General features: G+C 55.9%; 2 protein-coding genes across 3 annotated transcripts in view; both read right to left on the bottom strand.

The window, feature by feature from the left end:
• Positions 1-15,455: 15,455 nt before the first annotated feature.
• On the bottom strand, positions 15,456-18,073 carry SUPT4H1 (SPT4 homolog, DSIF elongation factor subunit). Its single transcript, XM_039732929.1, has 5 exons — positions 17,918-18,073; positions 17,282-17,388; positions 17,116-17,171; positions 16,887-16,940; positions 15,456-15,845 (listed from the first exon to the last, which is right to left on the bottom strand). Exons 1-5 carry the CDS (start codon positions 17,993-17,995, stop codon positions 15,778-15,780), a joined length of 363 nt encoding a protein of 120 aa, XP_039588863.1. The 5' UTR covers positions 17,996-18,073; the 3' UTR covers positions 15,456-15,777.
• Positions 18,074-18,098: 25 nt separating this feature from the next.
• The window catches only part of RNF43 (ring finger protein 43), a 60,501-nt gene continuing 56,769 nt past the window's right edge, over positions 18,099-21,830 (bottom strand). The window contains exons 10-11 of one of the 2 annotated variants that reach the window (XR_005630277.1): positions 21,008-21,323; positions 18,099-20,818 (exon numbers count right to left, since the gene is read on the bottom strand). Coding sequence is in view for 1 of the 2 variants with exons in the window: in XM_039732928.1 (XP_039588862.1) it covers positions 21,280-21,323 (44 nt within the window). In the remaining variant the exon portion in view is untranslated. Of the gene's footprint in view, positions 21,324-21,830 lie in introns of both variants that reach the window. The other variant, XM_039732928.1, reaches the window with a different exon arrangement.

A 21,830-nucleotide genomic window follows, 5' to 3' on the forward strand; every position in this document is an offset into this window, starting at 1 on the left:
TGACTGCCACAGGTGTAAGACCCACTTGGATGGGTCCTGTGTATAGGCAGTTTTATCAGTGGGTCTGGCAGAGTCTCTCTTATATCTGGGTGTGGCTACAAGTCACCTCTCACAGCGTGCAGGACTCTGCATCCCACCTGAATCCCATATCTCCGAGCCCATTCCTAAGAGGTGTTTATGTATGGTGGAGGGAAGCCCCAAGCTTTTCATGAGCAGAAAATGCAGCCAACAGACCACAGAGAAGATTCCAGAAAACTGATCCCACTTTCCTGTGTGTTCTGGTACTCATGTACCTTCAAACCACCAGCTTATGTGGCTCCTTCTGCTGCAGGAACAAGTCAGGGTAGATCTCACCATCTCCCACCACCAAGATCCCCTCAGTTCCTGCCCATGGCTGTTCCCCCTGGCAAGGTACCAGGCAGGCTCCACAGGTGCTGAACCAATGTGGAAGAACACGCAGGCACTGCTGAGCTCCCCAGTGAGACAGAACAAGCAGGTTTCATTAGGAGGAGTGGGAGGAGAAATGCACCCCGATAAGATCTCATGTGCCTGTCAGCCTTCTCAGAACCACCTGCTTTGTGCTTCCACTGCCCTGTGCTGCTCACAGGCCCTGCTTTGCTCATCTGGGACATGCTGCCCCCAGTGTCCCTCGAGCATCTTTCCCCTTGTCCCACTCATCTGTGCCAGACCCCCCTGGCTCCACGGCACTGCTGGGGCCTGCTGCCCTGGAGAAAGAGGGGCCAGGGATCCCCCCGACTCAAGTCGGGATCACCCACAGCCTTCAGTGAAAGCCCCAGTCAGGTGAGGTGAAGGATGGGGTGTCCTAACCTTAACCCTAACTCTAACTCTAACTCTAACTCTAACTCTAACCCTAACCCTAACCCTAACCCTAACCCCACACCATTCCTGGGGAGAGGATATCTCCTGGAGGCCCTGAGCTTGGGAAGCTGGAGATGATTTTTCACATCTTGGCCAACCTACAGCTGGATAAGTCCTTAAAGTCTTATTAAGTCTACTTAAAAGGGTTAGAGGAAAAATTTTTCTGGGCTGTTGAATACTCAGTGGATCATGAGGTCCCTGAGCTCTGAGTCATGAAGTTCTCATGAGGGCTATGGGGTGCTCCAGGTCCCCTTGGTCCTCCAAGTCACCCAGGGATCTGCTGTAGGGCTGTGCTCCCTGCAGAGGAGACCTAGAAAGATCCTTGAAACTCTCCAGGACAGGGGAAACCACAGGCTCAGGGAAAGGAGGTGACGACATAGAGAAAATTAAGAGCAACAGTGACACTGGAGAGCTCAAGATCAACAGCTCAGACGTGGGGAGACAACAAAGCATCCCAGGAAAGCCCTCCAGCAGCTCCCACTGCTCTCCAAAGGTCTCCAGGGAGCCGGGTCCGTGCCTGGTCGTGCAGGGACAGGGATCCAGTGCATGGTGCTCCCTGTGCTCTCCATCAGGGAGCAGCAAGGATAGGGCTGCACCACAGGCAGCAGCAAATGGGAACCCAAGTGTGATCCAGAACACACAGTGTCCTCAAACCCCAGGGGACTGTCCCAAAGCTTCTGAGCTGGACAGTGGTAATGGGGTCCCTGGACAGCTCCAGACAAGATCAGATGAACCAGGACAGGGACTCCAGGTAGGATCAGGAGAAGACAGAGCTGGGGCTACAGATAAGGCTCCAGCAAAGGTGCATCCAGCCAGGTGCAGGACCAGACACAAACTGGTTGGTCTGGGCTCCAGCCAGCACATGTGGCTGGAGACAAGATTCTTACAGTGATGATCCAGGGCCTGCTGAGTAGATCAGACCCAACAAAAGCCCAGCCAAGGCCTGAAGTACCAGGGCTGAGCCTCACTGATGCTCCTGGCCCAGCACCTGCAGGTCCTACAGGCAATTAAGTCCAGTTAGTGCCTGATGAGTTCTGCTGAGGTCCTCCCCTGGTTTTGGAGATTCCAGCAGGCAATGGAGTGGGCAGTGTGAGCTCTGCTGTGGTTTTGACTGGGAAAGAAGCACAGGAATGATCATGAGGGGCCAAGGCAGCCCTGAGGGAGGTCCCCAGGGTGTGGGGACAGTGACGTGTGTCAGCACTCAGGGGCAGCTCCAGGCAGGTGCCAACCCATTCCCACCCTCTTTCTAGAAGTTCCTTGGGAATGGCTTCAGCACAAGATCCCTCCTGTTTCTGTTCCTGAGCCACGCTGGTGACTGCAGGGATGTGCAGTGACACAAGTGGGCACCTGCTCTGCCAGCAGAGCCCTCCAGCTCCCATTCCCACTTCCTGAGCCTGAGGTCTGATGTGTCCTGGAGCAGGCTCCAAGGAGGAGATGCACATGGCCACATTCGCCCTGATCCTGCCATCCCCAGCAGCACATGGACACTGGCAGGGAACGGCTCCACACTCTGGAGCAGCACTGGGATGGAACCCCTGTAAAAAATAACCTAGAAAAGGAATGTGCTGGGCTGGCCCTGCCAGAGGTCACAGTGAGCCCCAGCCCTGGTAGCTGCAGACAGTGTGCTGTGGTGTGGCATGGCAACACCAGTTCAGGCACTGGAGCTGTGCAGGAGAGCCTGGAGAGAGCCTGGCGGGGCTCTGTCAGTCCCTACAGCCCTTCCAGAGCCATCCTGAGAGTTCTGGGATGGACACCCGCACCCTCCACTGCCCCCAGAGGGGCCTCAGCCCCAAACCCTGCCCTGCTCAGGGCATTTCTGGGTCAGCCTGGGTGGCATCAGCCAGGGAACAGATGAACACAGCAAGGTCCTGTGGAGACTAGGAGCTCACCTCAACAGGGACAGGACACATTTCCTTGCAGTAACCTGCTAAAATGCCCTCAGGATGGAGGGAGGGCTTGAAAAAAAATTGAGGGTTTTAATTTTAAAAAACAGGAAAAAAGTAGCAGTTTCTGTTTTGCTGCTCTCAGCAAGAACTGCCTTTCCAACTGCCTCTCCCAGCAGTGACCACGGAGTAGTATTTGTAACCACAATAGACCTTGGGCATGAAAATTGGATATTTATCCTTCCTAGTAGTTGAATCTATATTATTAGGAGGTAAATTTTCAAAGCTTTTGCATGTTAAAAATTTGAAATTGCTTTTCCTTCCCAGTGCTCACAAACTGGAAGCTGCTCAGGGCAGTCCGCAGTGGCTGCTTGGGGTTTTTTTTAGCCCTTTTTCGTTTTTACTGTTTAAAAACTTGGCTCCTTGTGACCATGACGACAGTTTTGATTTGATTTTTTTTTTCCTTCCACATCCCCTTTGGACAGCCACAAAGCCAGGGAACATGGGAAGCTGGGACAACAAGAAGTAAAACAGTCATATCTGGACAGCTCAGTGAAAGAAAAATACCACAAACTCAGTAAATCCCCCCAAATGATCCTGAGACCAGCATAAGAAGTTTTACAAAATTTAAAAACTTTCCATTTGGGTTTTAAAAAAAAAAGTATTTTTAATATTTTTTCCTACTATTTTTAGATCCTCTCTTCCACAGGCAGGAGGACATTGGGAGTCAAAGACAAAGGGATGGTGCCTGAAGGGGTTTTGGGAGCTGACATTTGGGAACAAGGACCAAACCTCCTCTGTGGAAGCTGGGTTGGTTTTAGACCCCCAGGAAACACAGGCCAGGGGAGTGTGGATGGAGGGAGACTGGGATTGTAGGAGGATTTTTTGGCTTCACTTGGCCTTGTGACCATGGCCGCGGCTGCCATGGGACACAGCAGCTTTGCTGGTGACCCTCGAGGGACTGAAGGGGACAGTCCTGTGCCAATGGACTGAGATTTGCCAGCCACCACCCCCAGCTGTGGTGTCCCCCAGGTTCCCCAAAGCTCCAAATCTGGAATGACCCCACTGCACTTTGCCCTGGGCACGGTGAAGAGCTTTTCCCCAGTTCTCAGGAATTGCGTAAAAAAATCCACAAGTCAATACCAAAAGAGTTTTATTTAGCAGTCCCTAACCCTGCTGAACCCAGCAATCACCACTTTGCCTCCCATGTTCCATGTGGCTGCCACTGCCCAGCTCTTCCCAGGGCTTCACCACGTGGAAAATGAAGATGGGGGGAAATGTGCATGGGAGGCTTTGCTGCCTACCTGGCCTCACAGTGCGAGGCTCACGCCAATGGGATGGGTCCCTTCAGTGGCACTCAGAGGACACTGCGTTGGCCCCTCCCGCCCACGTGGCCATCCCAGGTGCCAGGGAGACACGTGGGGACAAGCAGAGCATCCCCAGGAGGGTGGTGGAGCTCTGGGTGGGTGCTGTGAGCCAGGCAGGGTCCATCAGCACTCTTGGCACGCAGCGGTTCCCGATGGGCTCGTGGGTCTGGTGCTGCTCCGTGCTCTCTTCTCCGTAGCCCACAGTACACTCATCCATAAAGTAGGAAACACTACACCCTGCAGTGCTGTTTAGTAGTGCTTTCTACTTTATGGGTGACTGCACTGTCTCTCAGTCGCTGTCGGCGGCCGCTCTCCTCCGGCGTGGAGCTTCTTCCCCCACATGGGGCCACTGCCACACCCCACGTGGCCCCGCCATGGGGCACGTCTGGCCTTGGTGTGGCCACAGATGTGAATGGCAGGTCTGGTCTTGCCCCAGGACAGAGAGCCTACGGCAGTGTCACCTCCTGGGAGCCATGCCAAGCATGAGGGACATCCTTATCCTGGGGGGAGATCCTGCCTTGCTCTCCCTTATCTCCCCAAAACGCCCATCCTGAGCACAGGGAACATCCTCACCTTTTACCCGTGGGCGAGATGCCACCTCATACCCCATAGTCCCACCTTGAGCCCTGTCCTGGGCACAGGGAATGCTCTCACTTTTTCCCCATGGCAGGGAGGCCACTTAATGCCTCATCCTGGTCATAGGGGACAGTTTTGACTCATTCCCAAAGGAAGAACCCCACATCGGACCCCACCTTGGTCACAGAGACCCCAAATGCCCTGTCCCTGCTTTTAATGCCTGGTCCACATTGCAAACCCCATCACCCCCTCTCAAACCTCATCCTAGACACAGAGGGTGCGTTTGCTTTGACCCCCATGGGGACACCTCTGCTTCCCATCACATTCCCAAAGGACCCCCTTGCCTTGTGCCCACAGGGGAGGTTCCACCTTGAGCTCCATTGCTGACCTTCAGACCCCACCCCAGTCCCAGAGGACCCCCATGTCTGGACCCCAAGGTTAAGATCCCACCTCAAACTCCATCCTTGTCCCTCAAATCCCATCTGCGTCACAGAGGGACCACCATGCCAAGTCCCCATGAGGGGACCCCACCTAAGTGGCATCCTGGACACAGAGGGCTCCTTTGCCTTGTCCCCGTAGCGGCAAGCCCATGGCAAATGCCACCTGCGTGATGGGGACCCCCTGCACCGCCTTGTCCCCAAGGCGGAGATCCTATGGCAATGGGTCCCTCTTAAAATGTCCTCATGGGGACCCTCCTTGTTCTCCCATCCTTTACTGAAGTCCCCTCTGCCCCATCCCTGCCTGGAGGTCACAGGAGCTCCCTGTCCTGGCGCTCCACTTGGACCCCCCCTTGCCCCATCTGCCAGACACATGGAGAACCTTCGGATGCCCCCACAGCCCTTTGGGATTACCCACAGGTCCCCACAATTGAGACCACCCAGCCTCAAGAGCCTCACCTGCCACACCAGCCTCCATGTCCACCCGGTCCCGTCCTAGCTGCCGCCAAAAACCCCCTGGATGCCACTTCTGCTTTGGGCACTTCCTGCCTCTGCCTGCCTGCCTGCACGGCACCTCCTCCCCTGCCACCCCACTGTGCCCCCCTTACCTGTCATCGGCCCCTGGCACCCACTGCCCCCCTCACGGTGGCACCAAGGCAACGGCTGCCAGCGCCCCTGGTCACCCCGTGCCGCTCCCCCAGTGGGCGCCTGGCCGGTCCCCGTTACCAGCTCGGGTGCGGGCGGCTCTCGCTGGGTGCCGATGGCCCGCGCTGGCTGTGGGTGACCCACGCAGGTGCCAGTAGCCCACAGCGGGCGTGGAGGTGAGTGCCAGGTGCTGGTGGCCCAAGCCAGGTGCTGGTGGCCCGTGCTGCGTGCCGCTGCCAGTGTCGTGGGGTGCTGCATGGGGTGCTGGCTGGGGAGCAATGGGCCCCTGTGGGGCGCGGGGCTGCTTTTAACCCCATCCTGCCCACGTGGCCCCACCACAGGAAGAGCCGTCGCTGCGGAGCAGATAACGGTGCCGGTCCCACCCAGCGCCGCCCCGCAGCCCAACCGCAGCCGGCCCAGCACCGGGCCAGGAAGCACCAGCCGGTTACGCTCTCGTGGGCTTTGCTGCTGACAGCGACAAACATGTTTGTACAAAAAAAAAAAAAAAAAAAGATAGAAAGAAAGAAAGACAAAAAAAAAAAAAAGAGGTGTTTGCACAGGGTGACAGTAACTGAATCCACCTCCCACAGCTGCTCGGCTGCACTGTGGCCCCTCACCCAGTCCTAGTGGTGGGACCTGCATGGGGGCAGTTCCTGCCCATGGAGGGTCCAGCAGTCTGTGGCAGGGGCTGCAAGACTCAGGGGCTGCCTGGTCACTGGGCTGAAGCACTGGGGACACAGGTGCCAGCGAGTCACAGTCCCTAAACCTTGCTTTAGGAAACACATGGCGCAAGCAGCTTCCTGTAGCCTCTCACCCCCTCAGGGCTCGGCAGCACCAAAGTTCCCCTGGCCCCGGGCAGCGGTAGTGACCAACAGGGATGTGAGGCACCGGGAAGAAAACCAAAAGCTGGGTTTGGAAGTTGGCACATCCAGGTCACAATGGCCCTGGTGACGACAGTGGGATGGTGCTGGGACACAGAGTAGGTGGATTTTGCACGGTTAACACTACCCCATCCCAGTGCCAGGGTAAGCCCACCACTAAACTAGATCAAAACCTACAAACTAAATCCCCAAAAGTGACCATAAATGGGCCCTGTCTGTCCCTGCACTGGTTTTCATGTGCCTCTGCCAAAGGCTTCTTTTTAGGCCAATGCAATTCACTCTCAACATTCATAATCTGGACAGAAATCTATAAAAAAAACTGTACTGGTGAGGTTTCCAAGATGCACAGGAAGAGCAAAGCCAAAAATAACCAAGCAGCAGCCCAGGCAGAAGTGATTTGACTCGAGCTGCATGTGTGCTGATGGCAGCAGGTAAAGGAGGCTTTAGGAGAGAGGAAATTGGTTGGGAAACCCTTTCCAAACCAAGGCTGGTGGGAGTTTCAGTGAAAAAAAACAACCAGAACCCTGTGCCTTGGGCCACTTAGGGCTGCCCTGTCTCCCACCCTTCCCTGGCCCTGCACCCATCTCCATCCCTTATGGTCATGGGGCTGGGGCCACTGTACTCCCTGTGTTGGAGAGAAATTCAGCAAGGGATGTAAGTGCTGTTGGTGATGCCTTCCAGGGCCCTTTTGGCAGCTCTGAGCCCAGGAGCATCATGCTGCCTTGCCAGGGGCCTGTGGTAGGCAGCCATTCATCCATGGCAGAGGCCACCATGTGCACACCGGGCCCATGGGGTGGCCTTCTGATGCCAGGTGACTTCAGGTGCCTCCCAGACTGGCCTTCCTGGGGACCTGAAACATGTAAATATAATTTCTCATGTGAACAACAGAATATCCTCATTTGGAAGGGATCCACAAAGATCATCAAATCCAGCTTCTTGCCCTGCACAGGACACCAAAACAATGCCACCCTGTGCTGAGAGCAGATTGTTACCAACTCAAGAGACCATCCTGGAGACATGCCCCAGTGCCATCAGCCACCTCAGTGCCATGGGACACTCCCCAGCAGTGGTGGGTGCCATCACAAAGGGTGAAAACTGCACAGGGTACAGGTAACCACACTCTCACAGCAGAGAAAGGAGCCTTTTGGGGGCAACCAGAGAGAGATTTGGCCCCAAAGGTGCTGCTGAGGGACTTTCCCCTTGGCCCAGGGTCAAGGCCATGCTTCTGGCTGATGACAAACTGGTCCCTGGTAAATCCTGCAGTCTGGGAGGAGGGCACAGGGTGAGAATTTGGGCCCAGTGAAGAAATCTGAATTTGAGGCTGACCATGGGGCAAAGCACGATGAAAATATTTCTGAACAGAGGCAGCTGGGGGAGACTGCACCCAAGGACAAAATGTCAGGGGAGAGTGAAGCACGTGGCCAGAGCTGGGGATGTGCAGGATGACAACAGGGAGGAAGCTGTGCCTTCCCAAAATGGGGTCCCTAGCAAGCAGAGCCCAGCCCAGCACCTGCCTGTGCTGCTGAGGGGCCATGCAGAGGGGCCACAGGCGCTTTCCCAGCAGAGAAGTGGGGGGAGGCAGCGCTTCCTCTTTCCCCAGCCCAGCACAGATGGAGGATATGACATGTTGGGTCCTGGGCTGGTTTCCTTCTGCCTGCTCGGGTCTCAGAAAGGAAGAAATCAGCAGATCTGGTTCCTTGGGCTCTGACAAGGTCTCTGAAAGTCTCCAACTGATGATGAACTCACCACATTCCCCAGCCATTGGCTAATTCTACTGGCTGGCAAACAAGGCTGTGGGAATTCCTACTCCAGCCCTTGGCTCTGCATCATTTGGTCCTGCTCCACTCACGTCCATCTGAAGGGGCCCCAGGAGCTTTTTGGGGTTGGGGGAAGCTGAAAGAGTTGCATTTCCTCTCCTGGGAACCTAATGAGAATATCTGGTCCCCAGCCTTCCCAAGGCCCCTTTCCATACTCTGCCCACCTGCTCAGCATCTCCCAGGGGCTTGCTGATGGACTCCAGGGTGCAGCTCTCTGAGACAAACCATGACCCCAAAGGCACCACTCCCCCACTCTTGCCTTCCCCTGCCCTCATCTAGAGCACCCGGATGCAGGTCAGACACTGCCACGCACCCCAAAGTTTCCTGTGCATGGAGCACTGCGGGTGCCTCATGGCCACGCTGCAGCACCGAGGCCCCCTGTGCTGCAGGGCTGTTCCTTTTCCAGTAACTCTCCCAGTATCGGAGAGCGCAGGGCAGCGGGAGCCCGAGGCCTGGGCAGCGGCGCTGCTGGGCCCAGCGCAGGGCAGGGGGAAGGGCCCTTGTCGGGCTGTGCAGCCGAGGCGCTGCGAAAGCGCTGATATTTCTTATCGGCCTTGCAGCAACTTCCCCTCCTCGCCTGCGGTTGCGGCGCTCGCTGCCGGCAGGGGAAGTGCTGCCCTCAGCCCCAGGGTGGGGAGACGAGCTCCTGCCGGCGCCTCAGCCTGGCCTGTGAACCCTGCTCGGTGGTGAGGACAGGCAGCTGCCCCGCCACGCTCATGTGATTCCCATCCATCCAGCGCCCCATGGCTTCCATCCAACTGGCACCTTGTGAAGGAAGAGAAAGAGAAGGAGGAACAGGATGGTGTCACCCAAACCCTCCCTGAGCCGCCTCCACTGCCCTGGGGCCAGCAGGAAAGTGGCCAGGTGAGCCACTGGATGCACAGCCAAGCTGTAGCATCTCCTGGCCAGGTCCCAAAGGAGCTGCAGTGTCTCGGTCAGGCCACTGTTCACACTGAAACCTAATGACACCACATCCCTCTGAGAGCACAGGACAGAGGCACGGGGTGGGGGGCACGGATCTCTCTGCTTGACAGTGCAGAGTGATCTCCTAAAAGACCCCCGGGACAGAGGGCTCTGAGCCCTCTCTCTCCAGCAGAGCAGATGCTACTAAGGACATCTGCAGCACCAAAAAAATCAGGAGTGCCAAGCAAGCACTGCCCCTGAGAACTTTCTGGATGGGAAGAGCATTGTCTGCCACCATCATGGCAAACCTTCAAGGAAGAACTGCAGCACCCGTGGCACAGCCGAAAGGCCACCCCTGCAGCCCAAAGACGGGCTGTGGTAGCGGCGTGGGCCGAGCCCCATTTCCCCACCGGGCACGGGATGAGGCCCTGAGTGGGATGCTCGGGGAGCTCCCGGAGTGCTCCCAGCCCCACGGCCCGGCCCGTTCCCCGCCGCCGTCCCGCAGGCCGGGCGGGAGCGCGGCCGTTAAAAGTGACTCAACCAGAAACTGCCGGGCCAGGGAGGCGGCGGGCGGGAGGCAAATGAGAGCGCCAAGGGAAACCTCAAAAAGGCGAAGTGACGCGGCGGGCGGGGGACACGGCGCTGGATTTGCCCAAATATGGAGAAAATCGCGGCCCGGCTGCGCCAATGGCGGGCGCGGGGCGGTTGGGCCGGGCCGGGCCCGTGGCTGCCCGCGGCACCTGCCGCTGCGGGCCGCGCCGGGGGAAGGGACCCCATGGCCCGGGGCGCCGCAGGGGCCCCCACAGCATCCGCTGCTGCAGATGGGCGGCTCCCGTTCCCCCTCCTCCTGGGATGGAGGGTGTTGTGGGACAGAGGAGGCCAGCAGGGATACCGGGAAGCAGGGATGAGAACCACGAGGCTGAGCTGTGCATTTCCCAGGGCAGCATGTGCTCAGGAGATGCAGGGCTGAGCTCTGTGGTGGCAAACTCTGCTGTCCCTTGACCTTCCAAGGCAAGGGGCAGGGATAGCTGAGCATCTCTGAGAGCGAGAAACATGGAGGAGGGAGTCAGGCACTCAGGGCTGCCGAAGCTGGCATTCATGGCACTTTCCGTGCCAGCCATGCAGTTCCAAAGTCCCCACCTGGCCAAGGGGATGGATCCTGCAGCCACCGGAATGTGTTGCCACAGGAACGTGTACCACACACCTGGGCTGTTTGGGGACCAGAGGTGCAATGTCCTTTCCCAAAACAAGTCCTAGGGCTCTGTTTTGGCACTCTGGTTCTTCTGCAACTGCCCATGCAGAAGGACCGTTCCCTTGGAGGGGAAAAGCTCCTTCCAGCCCAGCACCAGCATCTGCCTGGGTAACATGCAGCTGGCCAGGAGGGGGGAAGGACAAGTGCCACCTGGGATGCAGTGGGAGGTCTGGGAGGTCTGGGGATGCAGAGATACCATCAGATTCTCAAATCACTCCTTGGACTTCAGCTGTGGTCTCACTTTGCTTTGTGCCCCCAGGAAATGCATCCTCAGCACTCCCAGCCACCTCCACTACCAAGCTGAGACTCCACTCTGCCCCTCCCAACCCTCTGCATCTCTCCCTTCCCATGATGGAGTAGACCAGTGAGGTGAAAGATCTCAGTCTAGAGGAGAGTTGGGACTCCCCACCAGACTCCAGAACCCCAGCTCTGTGGGCAGACCCGTGGGTTTGGAGGTGTATCCACCATGACACAGTTCAGGGCTCTGGCTCTTTGAGACAGAGCTCACAAGGGGTGGATGTTCCACTTCCAGGTACCCTTTGCAGGCCTCTGTCAGGAACCCACCAGTCTCTCCCTTTCACAAGAGAGAGCCTCTTCCTTCCACTGCAGTTCCTGAGGGGAAAGCACCCAGAGGACCCATCATGCATCAGAGCTCCCTGTTTCCACACAGATCCCCTGAGCAGGGAACACATCCCAGTTCCTTGCCCACCTGCTTCCATCCTGGTGCACCAAGGACCCCTTGGGATGGGCACATGGCAGCTGGGCCCTGTTCCTGCCACGCTTTGAGAGCTCTTGTAGCTTGCCCCCTCCCCACCTCCCCCCCCAAAAAAAACTTGCCTTCCTCCTGCTGCTGCTCAGATCTGGCCCTGGGTGCCTCCTCTCCCCACATCAGACAGAGGGGCCTCGGCCCTGTGCCCCGGACATAGAGGTGACAGGCAGATGGGGCACCCATTCCTGGCATGCCCCAGGCGTTGCCATCCTCACTACAGCAGCATTTCACTCCAGGTACCAGGACAACTCAGGTCATCTTCCCCATCACCTCCACCTGGCAAGGTCTCCTCAGCCAGTTTCCAAGGAAAACAGTCTTAATTGGGGATCTGTTTGGGGCTTTTCCCCCACCCCTACCACCTGTCTCTCAGGGTTTTCACATGCCTGAGGTAACCAGTTCCCCCAGGCACACAGGGTGGCCAAGAGGCACCTGGGAAAGTCCAAGTCCACACTGGGAGCCAGTGAAGCAGGTAAAAGTGGATTTAGAATGAAGCCTAAACCCGAGCATCCTGCAGAGGCAGGCCCTGGGTTGCTGTGACAGTCACACCTCTTGTCCCACAGGCCTGTTGGGAATTCTCAAGGTCCATCTTCTGCCCAGACTGCAACCCAGCAAGCCTGAAGAATTCTCAGAGAGTAGGAGCACCTCTCCTATCAGGAAAGGCTGAGAGAATTGGAATTGTTCAGCATGGAAAAAGAAGCTTCAGTGTGACCTAACTATGGCCTTCCAATACCTGAAGGGAGATTACAGGAAAGATGAAGAGAGACAATTTACAAAGGCCTGCGTTATATGGGATATTGCGAAGGAATTCTACTCTGCAAGGGTGAGGAAGCCCTGGCACAGGGTGCCCAGAGAAGCTGTGGCTGCCCCTGGAATGGTCCGAGGCCAGGCTGGACGCAGCTTGGAGCAGCCTGGGACAGTGGAAGGTGTCCCTGCCCCTGGCAAGGTGAGGAACAGGATGGTCTTTAAAGTTCCTTCCAGCCCAAACCATTCCATGATACCATGATGCTGTTGCCAGTGCCAGCAACACCTCAATGTACCAGGCCCAGAGCAGCCCTGGGGGCAGAATGGGGGGTGCCCCTGCCTCGGCCCCTGGGCAGGGTCCAGTGTGCTCTCGTACACGTTCTCCCTCACCTGAAGCCCGGGTGGCCCCAGTGAGGCCGAGGGCCGCCCTGACCCGGCTGGGGCAGGTCCCCGTCCCCGGGCAGCGCCGGAGGGGCCCCGCGCAGGTGGGGACAGGCATTTCCCGGCAGCTGCCTCTGCAGACGCACCGAGGGCTCTGCGGTTTGGAAAGTCGCTTTTCTCGTCCGCAGGGAGAGCCGGGGTATCGGTTCTCAAAACCCGCACGAAAATCCACTGGCTCGTGTTTCCTGTCCCGCTGCCGAGGCCGCCCTGGCCCTGCTGCCTAGATCTGCCAGGCAGTGCGGGTGCCAAACCTGCAGCATTTTCGGGCCTAGCTGAAACATTTGAGCGTCATTTGGTGCAGGGGGAGGAGCCGTCCTGACTCATATCTCAGCTCCCAGCCCGTTGACGCTTTTCTCTCCCGATTCCCACTCTGGCTGCTGCCGCACATTTTTCCTCCAGTTTCTTCAACGTGAGAGCTCCCTGCCCTACTTTTTGCAGCAAACAAAGCTCCGCATCGTTTGCTTTTTTTCTCGTACATACCCCAGACAGCTCCGGGGCTGGAGTCTCACTGAAGGGCTGCTTTTGGGAGCCTTGCGGGAGCAGAGGATCACCGGGGCTGCGCGGTGTGAGGGAGCTCGGGCTCAGGGGCTGGCCTGGTGAGAGGCACCGCGTTCTAGGAAGCACTACAGGCACAGGAGGTGCAGCTTTCGAGGCCCACCACCTTCATTTTCCTCACTGGGGTGGATCCTTTGCATCTGCACTGCAGCTCCGGCCAGTCTTAACTCTGCATATCCTGGAGCACTTGGGTTTCTAGCTAGGGGTGAGGTCTCTGCAGGGTTTCCAAACCCCTTCAGTTTCCCCAAGAGGCACAGTGGCAGTGCACACTGCTCCCTGGGGACAATTTCCTAAGCAAAGTTCCCAGCCCTGAGTGGTGACTGCAACTTCCCAGGAAGGGAGATGAGAACCACGGAGCCTCAGCCCCACAGCAACCCCAGCCAAACAAGCCCATCGTGCTCAGGGTTCTGTGCAGAGCCCTCTCGTCACCTCCTTTGTGTCATGGGCCGGGGAACAAGGGTCCTGATGTAGCTCCAGCCTTGAATCAGCTCCAGCATGGCCATTCCCTGCAGACAGGGGAAGGCAGCTGGATTGAAAGGTGCTGTGAAACAACACAGAAAATGCCGTGAAGCAGCAGAAAATGGAGCTTGTGCCTCAGTCGGTCTCCAGCAGTTCCCCAGCCCCAGCACAAGACTGTGCTGCCACCCCGTGGCACTGCCAGCGTGAGGCTCCCAGGGCTGGGCATGGCAGGGGGGTGGATCTGTCATCCAACATCCTCCCAGCCTGGCTGGAGCCAAACCCTTGTCCCCCAAAACCATCTCCAGCCAGCTGGAGAAAGAACCAGCCAGCTCATCCTCCTTGTCCCCTTCCATCCTGAACATGTCAGGCTGCCCAAACAGCCCATGGCTGCAGCTTTCCCAGACCATTCCACGGGATAAATGCATCTGGGGGGATCCCAGGTTATCCTGTGCCACTCATGGCCAAAATTGCCCTCCAGGGCCCTGAGGTGCATGCCCAGAATGCCTAAACCCGAGCATCCTGCAGGCAGGCCCTGGGTTGCTGTGACAGTCACATCTCTTGTCCCACAGGCCTGTGGGGAATTCCCAACACTCATCTTCTGCCCGGACTGCAACCCAGCAAGCCTGAAGAATGATTCACCAGTCAGCTCAAGGGCTTTGATTTCACCAGGGATGTGTGAAAGACATGGTCAACTTCCCCTTTTGACTTCAGAACCGAACCTGCTGCTTTCTGTAACCAAGAGCCCAACCCCCAGACCAGGGGCCAATGTGCTCTCAGCTCTTTCCACAAAACGTGACCTGCACCTGGAGACATTTGCTGGAGCTCAGAGCCCAGCAAGGACTTGACTTGGCCCTGGTCTGCACTGAGTAAATACTCATTACTTCAGCACCACATCTGCAAGGGCCCATGCAAAAGGTGTCTTAAGGCACCTTCCCCTCCAGCCTCCCTGTGCTCCAGGCTTCTCCCATCACATTTCTGCTCCAGATCTCCACAGGAGGCCTTGTCTGACCTGGGGCACCTGGGACTCATTTCTCATAGCAACTCTACAAACTAGAGCAGTGCAGAGAGGGCATCTGCTCTGCACTCCTGGCAGGGTCTCTTCAGCCAGTCCTGAATTCCCTGTTCTGCAGCTGCTCTCATCCCAGACCAAGTGCAATTTTCAGGCTCTACTTCCATTACTTGTCTCCAGAAAACAAAACTTGAGCTTTCCAGCTCCAGGATTATTTCAGGGAGGAAAAAAAAAAAAGGTTATTTCACAGAGCTACTGATGGAGGACTTGGCCCTTCTTGATTGATGGGTGCTGCTGAACTGAAACAAAGTAATTCAAGAAGAAGGCCAAATCCCTCCGGAGTTCAAGTGTTACAGACACTTGCAAGCTGACACTTGTAACAGTCAGATCTGCAGAACACAAGGCTGGGTGCGCGTTTCCACCCTTGCTGGTCCACCTCACCCGTGTGCAAGGCCTGGCGCTGCCTCCCAACCACACTGGCAATGGGCTCGTCCTGCTCTGCCTGCCCTGGAGCCCAGAAACAGCCAGTGGATGGTCCTGGAAGCTCCATCCTGCTACTGCATCCCTTGTACAGGACCTGCAGGCCCAGGGCACTGTGACCTCCATGTAACCAACTCCATCTGCTCCATCCATCTGGCAGCCGCAGGTTTTCCCCATGGAAGGACACCTCACACAGCCAGGGCAGGATCTCGCTCTCAAGGCAGGAATGTGGCCCATGGCACAAGTAGTGACAATCGCAGGCTCCGCAGTGTGGCACAGGCAGGGGGGTGAGTGTGAGCCCCTCCATCTCACCACCCTGCAGTGGTGAAACCAGTGACAGAGTGACAACTGGACCCAGCCCTGACCAAGCAGTGGGCTTTATTGAACTATTTACACAGCTATTTCCCAAATCCCCTCTTTCCCACACCAACTGTAAAAAAGCTTGGGCATCATGATTAAACACCCTTTCCCAACTCTACTCACAGCCTCCCCCCTGTCAAGACTCAGATAAATGTCTGTGGTCTGTGGTGTGGTTCAGTCCAGAGGTACTGAGCAAGGGAAGCTGAGCCAGCACACTCTGAATCCAGCCCCACTTCCCTACAGGATAAAGCTCAGAGGTTTTGGAGCAGTGCCCACTGCATCTTCCATGCAGCACTGGGATCTCCAGGCAGCACAAGGGCCCTTCAGGTTTTTATGGCTGTGTCCCGAGACTTGTAGGCCACGCCACGGCTCTTCAGCTCTCGGACGATCCCTGCAGCAAGGAGACAAACACATTTCAGTCTTCTCCTGGAATGAGGAGCCCTGGGAACATGTGGTGGTTCTGTCATGTAAAACTGGACAATCACCTTTATTTCACAGAATCATGGAATATCCTGAGTTGGAAGAGGACAAGGATCATGGGAGTCTGCCCTGGTCCTGCACAGACACCCCAACAATCCCACCCTGTTCATCCCTGGGAGCAGTGTGCAAATGCTCCTGGAGCTCTGCCAGCCATAGGGCAGTGCCCATTTCCTAGGGAGCCTGGGCAGTGCCCAGCACCCTCTGGGGGAAGAGCTTTTCCCTGAGATCCCATTTAAACCCTAACCCTGGGTATTTCAGATGCACCTGGGCTGTGTCAGAAAGCCTCAGCTTCTGGCCTCATGATGTTTCCAGCTCCTTCCTAATGCAGAGCTCAGTCATTTCAGTCATAAGAAACCTGGGATTCCAGACACAGGCATAGCTTTGACCCCAAGGGTTTGGGATTCACTTCTGGGTTAGGAGTCTACTCTGGGGCTACACACTGGGCAGGAACTCAGCTGGATGGATGATGCCCTTTCTGCATTCCAGAGATGAACCAAATCCTCTGCACCCTCCACTCCCAGAGATGAACCAAATCCTCTGCACCCTCCACTCCATTTGTCAACATACAAATCCACCATGGCATAAACCCTTAGTGCAGGAGTAGGGGTGTACTCACTGGGATTGCCACAACAGCACCCCATCCTGCAAAACCCTTTTCTATGAACAAAACTCCATGTTATCCTAGATCTGAATGGTTTGAGATGTGCCCACTTTCCAGAATCACTCACTAATCCCAGTTTATGCCTCTGATAGCCAGGCTTTAGTCAGCAGCTTACAATATAAACTTCTGGCAGGTGCAGTGCTGAACCCTGAAACTCTCCCGCTCAAGTCCAACACCTCTTCGCAGTCACCTTTGCTGATCCTATGACACCTCTGCTGATCCCATCACCCACACAGCATGTTCCCTGTGCAGTGTTCAGAGCCCCAAACCCTGACTCCATCACACAGGTACCTTGGGGCAGGCGGCCGGTCACAGACACTGCATAGACACCTGGCTTGAAGGTACCTACAGGAAATAAAGCCCCAAGTTACCCCACATGGAGCAGCCAAGTGGGAATCCTCAACATGTGCAGATATCCCCTCATTGGAGGGCAGAACCCCTTCCACAGCCCAACCAGCAGTTCCCACTGCCCCTGAGAAGGGTTTGCAGAGAAGGGATCTCCAGCTCCCAAATTACTCACTGATCCGCTGCCACTTGGAGACCCAGCTGTCCTCAGGGCTCATCATGGTGATGATCCTGCAGGAGGGATGGCAGTGAGGGGATGTTTCCCAGCTGGGTGACCCCACAGTGCTACTTCAGTATTCCCAGGTTCCTGGGGGACCGAGGCCGGGCCCAGCCCCACTCACCCATCAAAGGAGGAGCTGGTGCAGTCATAGACCATCTCACGGTTGCCCTTCATCTGCAGATACGTCTCACAGTTGTCACAGCCATCATACTCAAACTGGTCGATGGTCTAAGGGAACACGGGTGTCAGGGACTGGGACCAGTTAGGGGCCGGGGAAACGGAGGGAACCCCGGGATGGAGGGCTCAGGGCCAGGGCGAATGGGAAGCGCCCAGAGGCTGCAGGAGGCAGGGGAGGGAGAGAGGCCCGGGCAGGGAAGGGCCGTGGCAGGAGCGGGGAGGCCGGGCCGGGGTCGAAGGGACAGACCAGGCGGGGGAAGGAGCAGGAAGGTCCAGGCCAGGGAGGGGGCCTGGGCCGGGAAGGGCCGGGACAAAGAGAGCCAAAACGGGCGGGGAAAGGGCCGGGAAGGGCAGAAATGCTCGGGCCGGGGCCGAGAGGAAATAGAGCCCGCGCAGGGAAGGGCCGCGGCCGGAGCGAGGAGGCCCGAGCCGACCGGGGAGGGCTGGGACAGGCAGTGCCGAGGCCAGGGAGAAGGGCCCGGTAGGGGCTGCGAGGCTGAACCCGGGCGGAGGAAGGTCCGCAACCGGCGGGGAGCAACCCCTATGCCGTCCCCTGTCCCTGTCCCCTTCCCGGTCCCACCTTGACGAGGGAGCAGAGCAGGCAGGCGCGCAGGTGCCGCAGGTCCTTGGGGACGGTCTCCAGCGAGATCGCGGCCATCGCTGCGCCGGTCCCATTCTGCGGCTGCGCGGCGGCTCCGGACCCGCCCCGGGAACGGGAACGGGAACGGGAATGAGAACGGACCCGCCCCGGGAAAGGGAACGGGAACGGGAAAGGGAATGAGAACGGAGCCGCCCCAGCCCTGGACCCGCCCCGGGAACGGGAACGGGAACGGCTCCGAACTCGCCCCGGCCCTGGATGCGCCCCGGGCCCGAGTGGGCGCGGCGGGCGGAGTTTCTGTCACGGCCCGGGCCCGGGTCCCTCCCCGCGGGCTCCGCCAGCGCAGCCCAACGCACAAAGAACAACCGCAGGCAGCAGACCGGTACATGGATAAATATATTAGTAAATAAATATATTTCTGAGCACATCAGCATATTCACACATCTTTCTGTTTATCGGACATAAATACACAGTTTTGCATATATATAAAACGTATTTTTTTCCCCCCCTATGTGTGGTCTTTTTTTTTTTTTTTTTCCCTGGGTCATAATTTATTCCCAAACCCCGAGAGCCAGGTTAGACTCAGCAAAAATAAAAACGAAACAAAAAGCAACAACAAAATGAACTGATATTCACATTTCCAAAGGATATGAAGGATTTGTGCAGGAGGGGATATCCAGCCAGCCCGACCATATGCCCAGTTCAGGAGGTGGGAGCTCCTGGGAAGGGGTGCCCCAGCAAAAGCAGTGGGGCTTCAGTTTGGATAGAGGGAGTTTGGGATGCTCTGGCTTCCATCAGTTTTTGGCTGTGACTTGGGATGCAAAGAAGGAAAATGAGCTCTGCATCACTGCAGGAATGCTGGAGAAATTCCACGGTGGAGCTCACAAGCACTGAGCACTCAAAAGCATCACCCAGAAGCAAGAGGTAAAGAACTGTGAGGAACCATTCCCTATATTCTCAGATACTGCTTCTTCCCTTCCAGGCAGCCAAGGATAGTCATCCATCTACTGAAGAGGACTTTCAAACCCAAGTTCCCAGACAGTTCCTCCCTGTCCTCTCCCTGAGCCCCACTGAGGCAGACCTGCACTCCAGCATCTCCTACGTGAACAGCAGCAGCAGCATAAGGTCGGGGAAGGGAGACATCTGGAAGCAGGAGCTGCCCTGGCAGCCTGGTAATAGTGCAGTGGGGAGTGGAGAGGGTGCAGCTTTCCCAAAGAAGCTTGTGGCTCATACATTCAGGAATTTCCTCTTCTGTTAGGGGTAAGGAGGGAAAAACAGGTCTTTAGAGCTGCACTTGTTCTTTTGAGCAGTGAAATGCATCCCTGGAGGCTCTCTGCTTTCCTGACTCCTAAAAAAAGCAGCAGGAGCACCCTGACTTCATGACGCTCCCCCTCTATTAAGCCTCTGAGCCCTCCAGGATGGTCAAGGACACAGGGAGCTGGTTCACACAAGCCACACACCAGGAGCACAAGAAGCCGAATGAGGTGAATCCAGACCCACTCCTGGATTTTTCCTCTAGTTTAAGACTGACTTCCCTGCACAGGAGAAAACTTTCTGGGCCTGTGTCTTCTGCTTGTGCTGTAGGACAAACAAGAACCTGGAAAGGTCTGTAATTCTGCTGGGTTCTTTGACAAAAGAAATTCAGCTCTTCCCTAGACTGAAAGGTCCCACAGGGGCTTGGTCACAAGGAGACAAGGAATGAGCACTACAAGAGAATAATCTTGGGTTTAAAACAGTGCTATTGGCTGATCACTTGACTGTCAGGGACTGATTAGCAGCTGGGACAAAGATGCCTTTTTCAAGGATTAAGGGCAGCAAACCCCATAAAAAGCTTTCCCACCAACAAAAGAAGGCAGAGGATTATCCTGAACTGGGACTGCATCACCAGAGCGACTCTCTTGAGAAGCTGCTGCTTCAAAGGAAGACATGGGAAGGTTTACTGAGCAGATGGGAAAGTTTGTCCCTACATCAAGTTTCAAACTGTTAAGCGTTATCTTTAGCTCCAGTGTCGTATCCTCACCAATGTTGGAAGCACTTGGTGCCACAGAAACGTGCATTTCACATGGGAATCTGGCTGATTCTTTGGCCTGACTGCTCATTTAGGGCATTCTGACAGGAATTCTCTGCTGTTTGAAAGCTGCATGGGTTCTGTATGTTTTGAATTTGGCAGGTTTTATTTTGCTTGAATGTCTGCAAATTATGAGACGTAGGAAATAAGAACTAGTGACATTCAGAAAAACCCAAAATATTAATAAATGGGGGAGTGGGGGAACATAATAAACTAGAGCCTGATGATTTCTCAAGTTTTCTCCCTGAATCATCAAAATGTTGGAAAAGACAGAAAATTCCTTTTGAAGGATTTCAGGAGTCTCAGAATATGAAGTTATGGCTGGGTGATGGACAGGGCTTTGCTCTGCGTTTATTATGGAAGCTTTTGCTGGGGATTTTTGCTGTGTCTTGGAGCAATGAGAGGAAGGAGAGAAGCAGGAGCCACATGAATTCCAGGATTTTCTATGACTCCTGTGATGGGGACATCTAAGATATGTTTGAAATATGCTCTTAACAGGGCTGGCCATGACAGCTATTTGAGGGTAGGCGGAGGAGTTAGGGGGTGAGTGAGAGACTTTGTTCACATTGCCAGATGAGAGGGTGGATTCTTTGCAATGGAAAGAGTCTGACCCAGCTCCTTCCCAGAAATGCTGACGTCCCTGTGTCTTCCCCTCTCCTGCTGCTGGCAAACAGTCAGTGGCCGAGATGGCATCAGCTGAGGGACACTGAGGTGACCAAAAGTGATGAGAGCTCTTGGTTTCCACTGAAGTCAGAAGCAGCACCTTGCAGGGCAGGCCTGTGAGCGGTGAGATGGAGAATAGCTTGTTCCTGTGTCTGAAATAAGCATGGAAAAGTTAATTGAAGAAATCTGGCTTTTGACCTAAGTGAGGAAATGAAGTCAGGAGCTACCAGGCCACAGAAAGTAATTTCTGCAGCTTTTGGTCTCGAAGGCTTGTTTATTTTTGCAGTGTTTAGCAAAACCTTCTGTGGCATGAACATGCCAAAATAGCAGCTTGCACTCACTCGGTGAGCTCTCCCTGGGAGCCCTGCCCAGCTCGGAGCGGTGCCACGCGCTGACGAGGGGCTGCCTGTGCCTCCAGAGGAGACGGCTGGACAGCAGGGCTCTGTCTGTGTGACTGCCGCGGCGTGGGGACGTGTCAGGAGACCACGAGTGGCCCGTTGCTCTTGCCAGTCTGTGTCTCAGCAGGGCAGGGCTGGGCAGAGCCAGACGTGAGCAGCTCCATCAACATCTGTGTCCACTCCAACTCCCACTGAGCAAAGAGGCCAATGTTTTATTAAACAGAGTGTTCATGAACATCCTGGACCTCCTCTTCAGATCCTGCATTCAAAGAAAAGGACAAAGAACAGTGTCAGCTACACCTGGCTGAACATTCCCAGGCTCTGCAGCAGCTGGGGCCTTGACCCTGCAATCCAGAGAACAAATGCTGCAGGAAAAACCACTAAGTGAAAGCTACTAAAAAAGCCACTAAGCCACTGAAACAGGCTCCCCAGGGAACGGTCCCAGCCTCCAGGCTGCCAGAGCTCCAGGAGCGTTTGAACAACGCTCCCAGGGATACACAGGCTGGGATTGTTGTAGTGTCCTGCATGATCCTTGTGGGTCCCTTCCAATTCAGAATATTGCATGATTCTAGGAAGTTTCTGTCAGTTTTTCAGAGGGAATTTTCTGGCCACCTCCCAGCCAATTTATTCCTCTAAGGTGAAGTACAAGAAAATCTTAAGATAAGACATCAAGCTACTCCTTATATATTTCAGAGGAGGCAAGCTAAGGGACCCTGGGATTCACATCACTGCTAGGTGTTTGCTTTTGAGGCTTTTTAATGTTTGC

This window comes from Passer montanus, unplaced genomic scaffold (genome assembly GCF_014805655.1).
Source record: "Passer montanus isolate IOZ18808 unplaced genomic scaffold, ASM1480565v1 scaffold81, whole genome shotgun sequence".
Taxonomy (NCBI): Eukaryota; Metazoa; Chordata; class Aves; order Passeriformes; family Passeridae; genus Passer; species Passer montanus.

What these genes read in the sequence shown, in the direction of transcription:
- SUPT4H1 (XM_039732929.1), bottom strand. Translation starts at nt 17,995, where the DNA reads ATGGCCGCGATCTCGCTGGAGACCGTCCCCAAGGACCTGCGGCACCTG. An exon ending in ACCAGCTCCTCCTTTGATGG is followed by an intron (nt 17,172 to 17,281) that starts GTGAGTGGGGCT and finishes TCCCTCCTGCAG; the next exon opens with GATCATCACCATGATGAGCC. An exon ending in CTCCAAGTGGCAGCGGATCA is followed by an intron (nt 16,941 to 17,115) that starts GTGAGTAATTTG and finishes TATTTCCTGTAG; the next exon opens with GTACCTTCAAGCCAGGTGTC.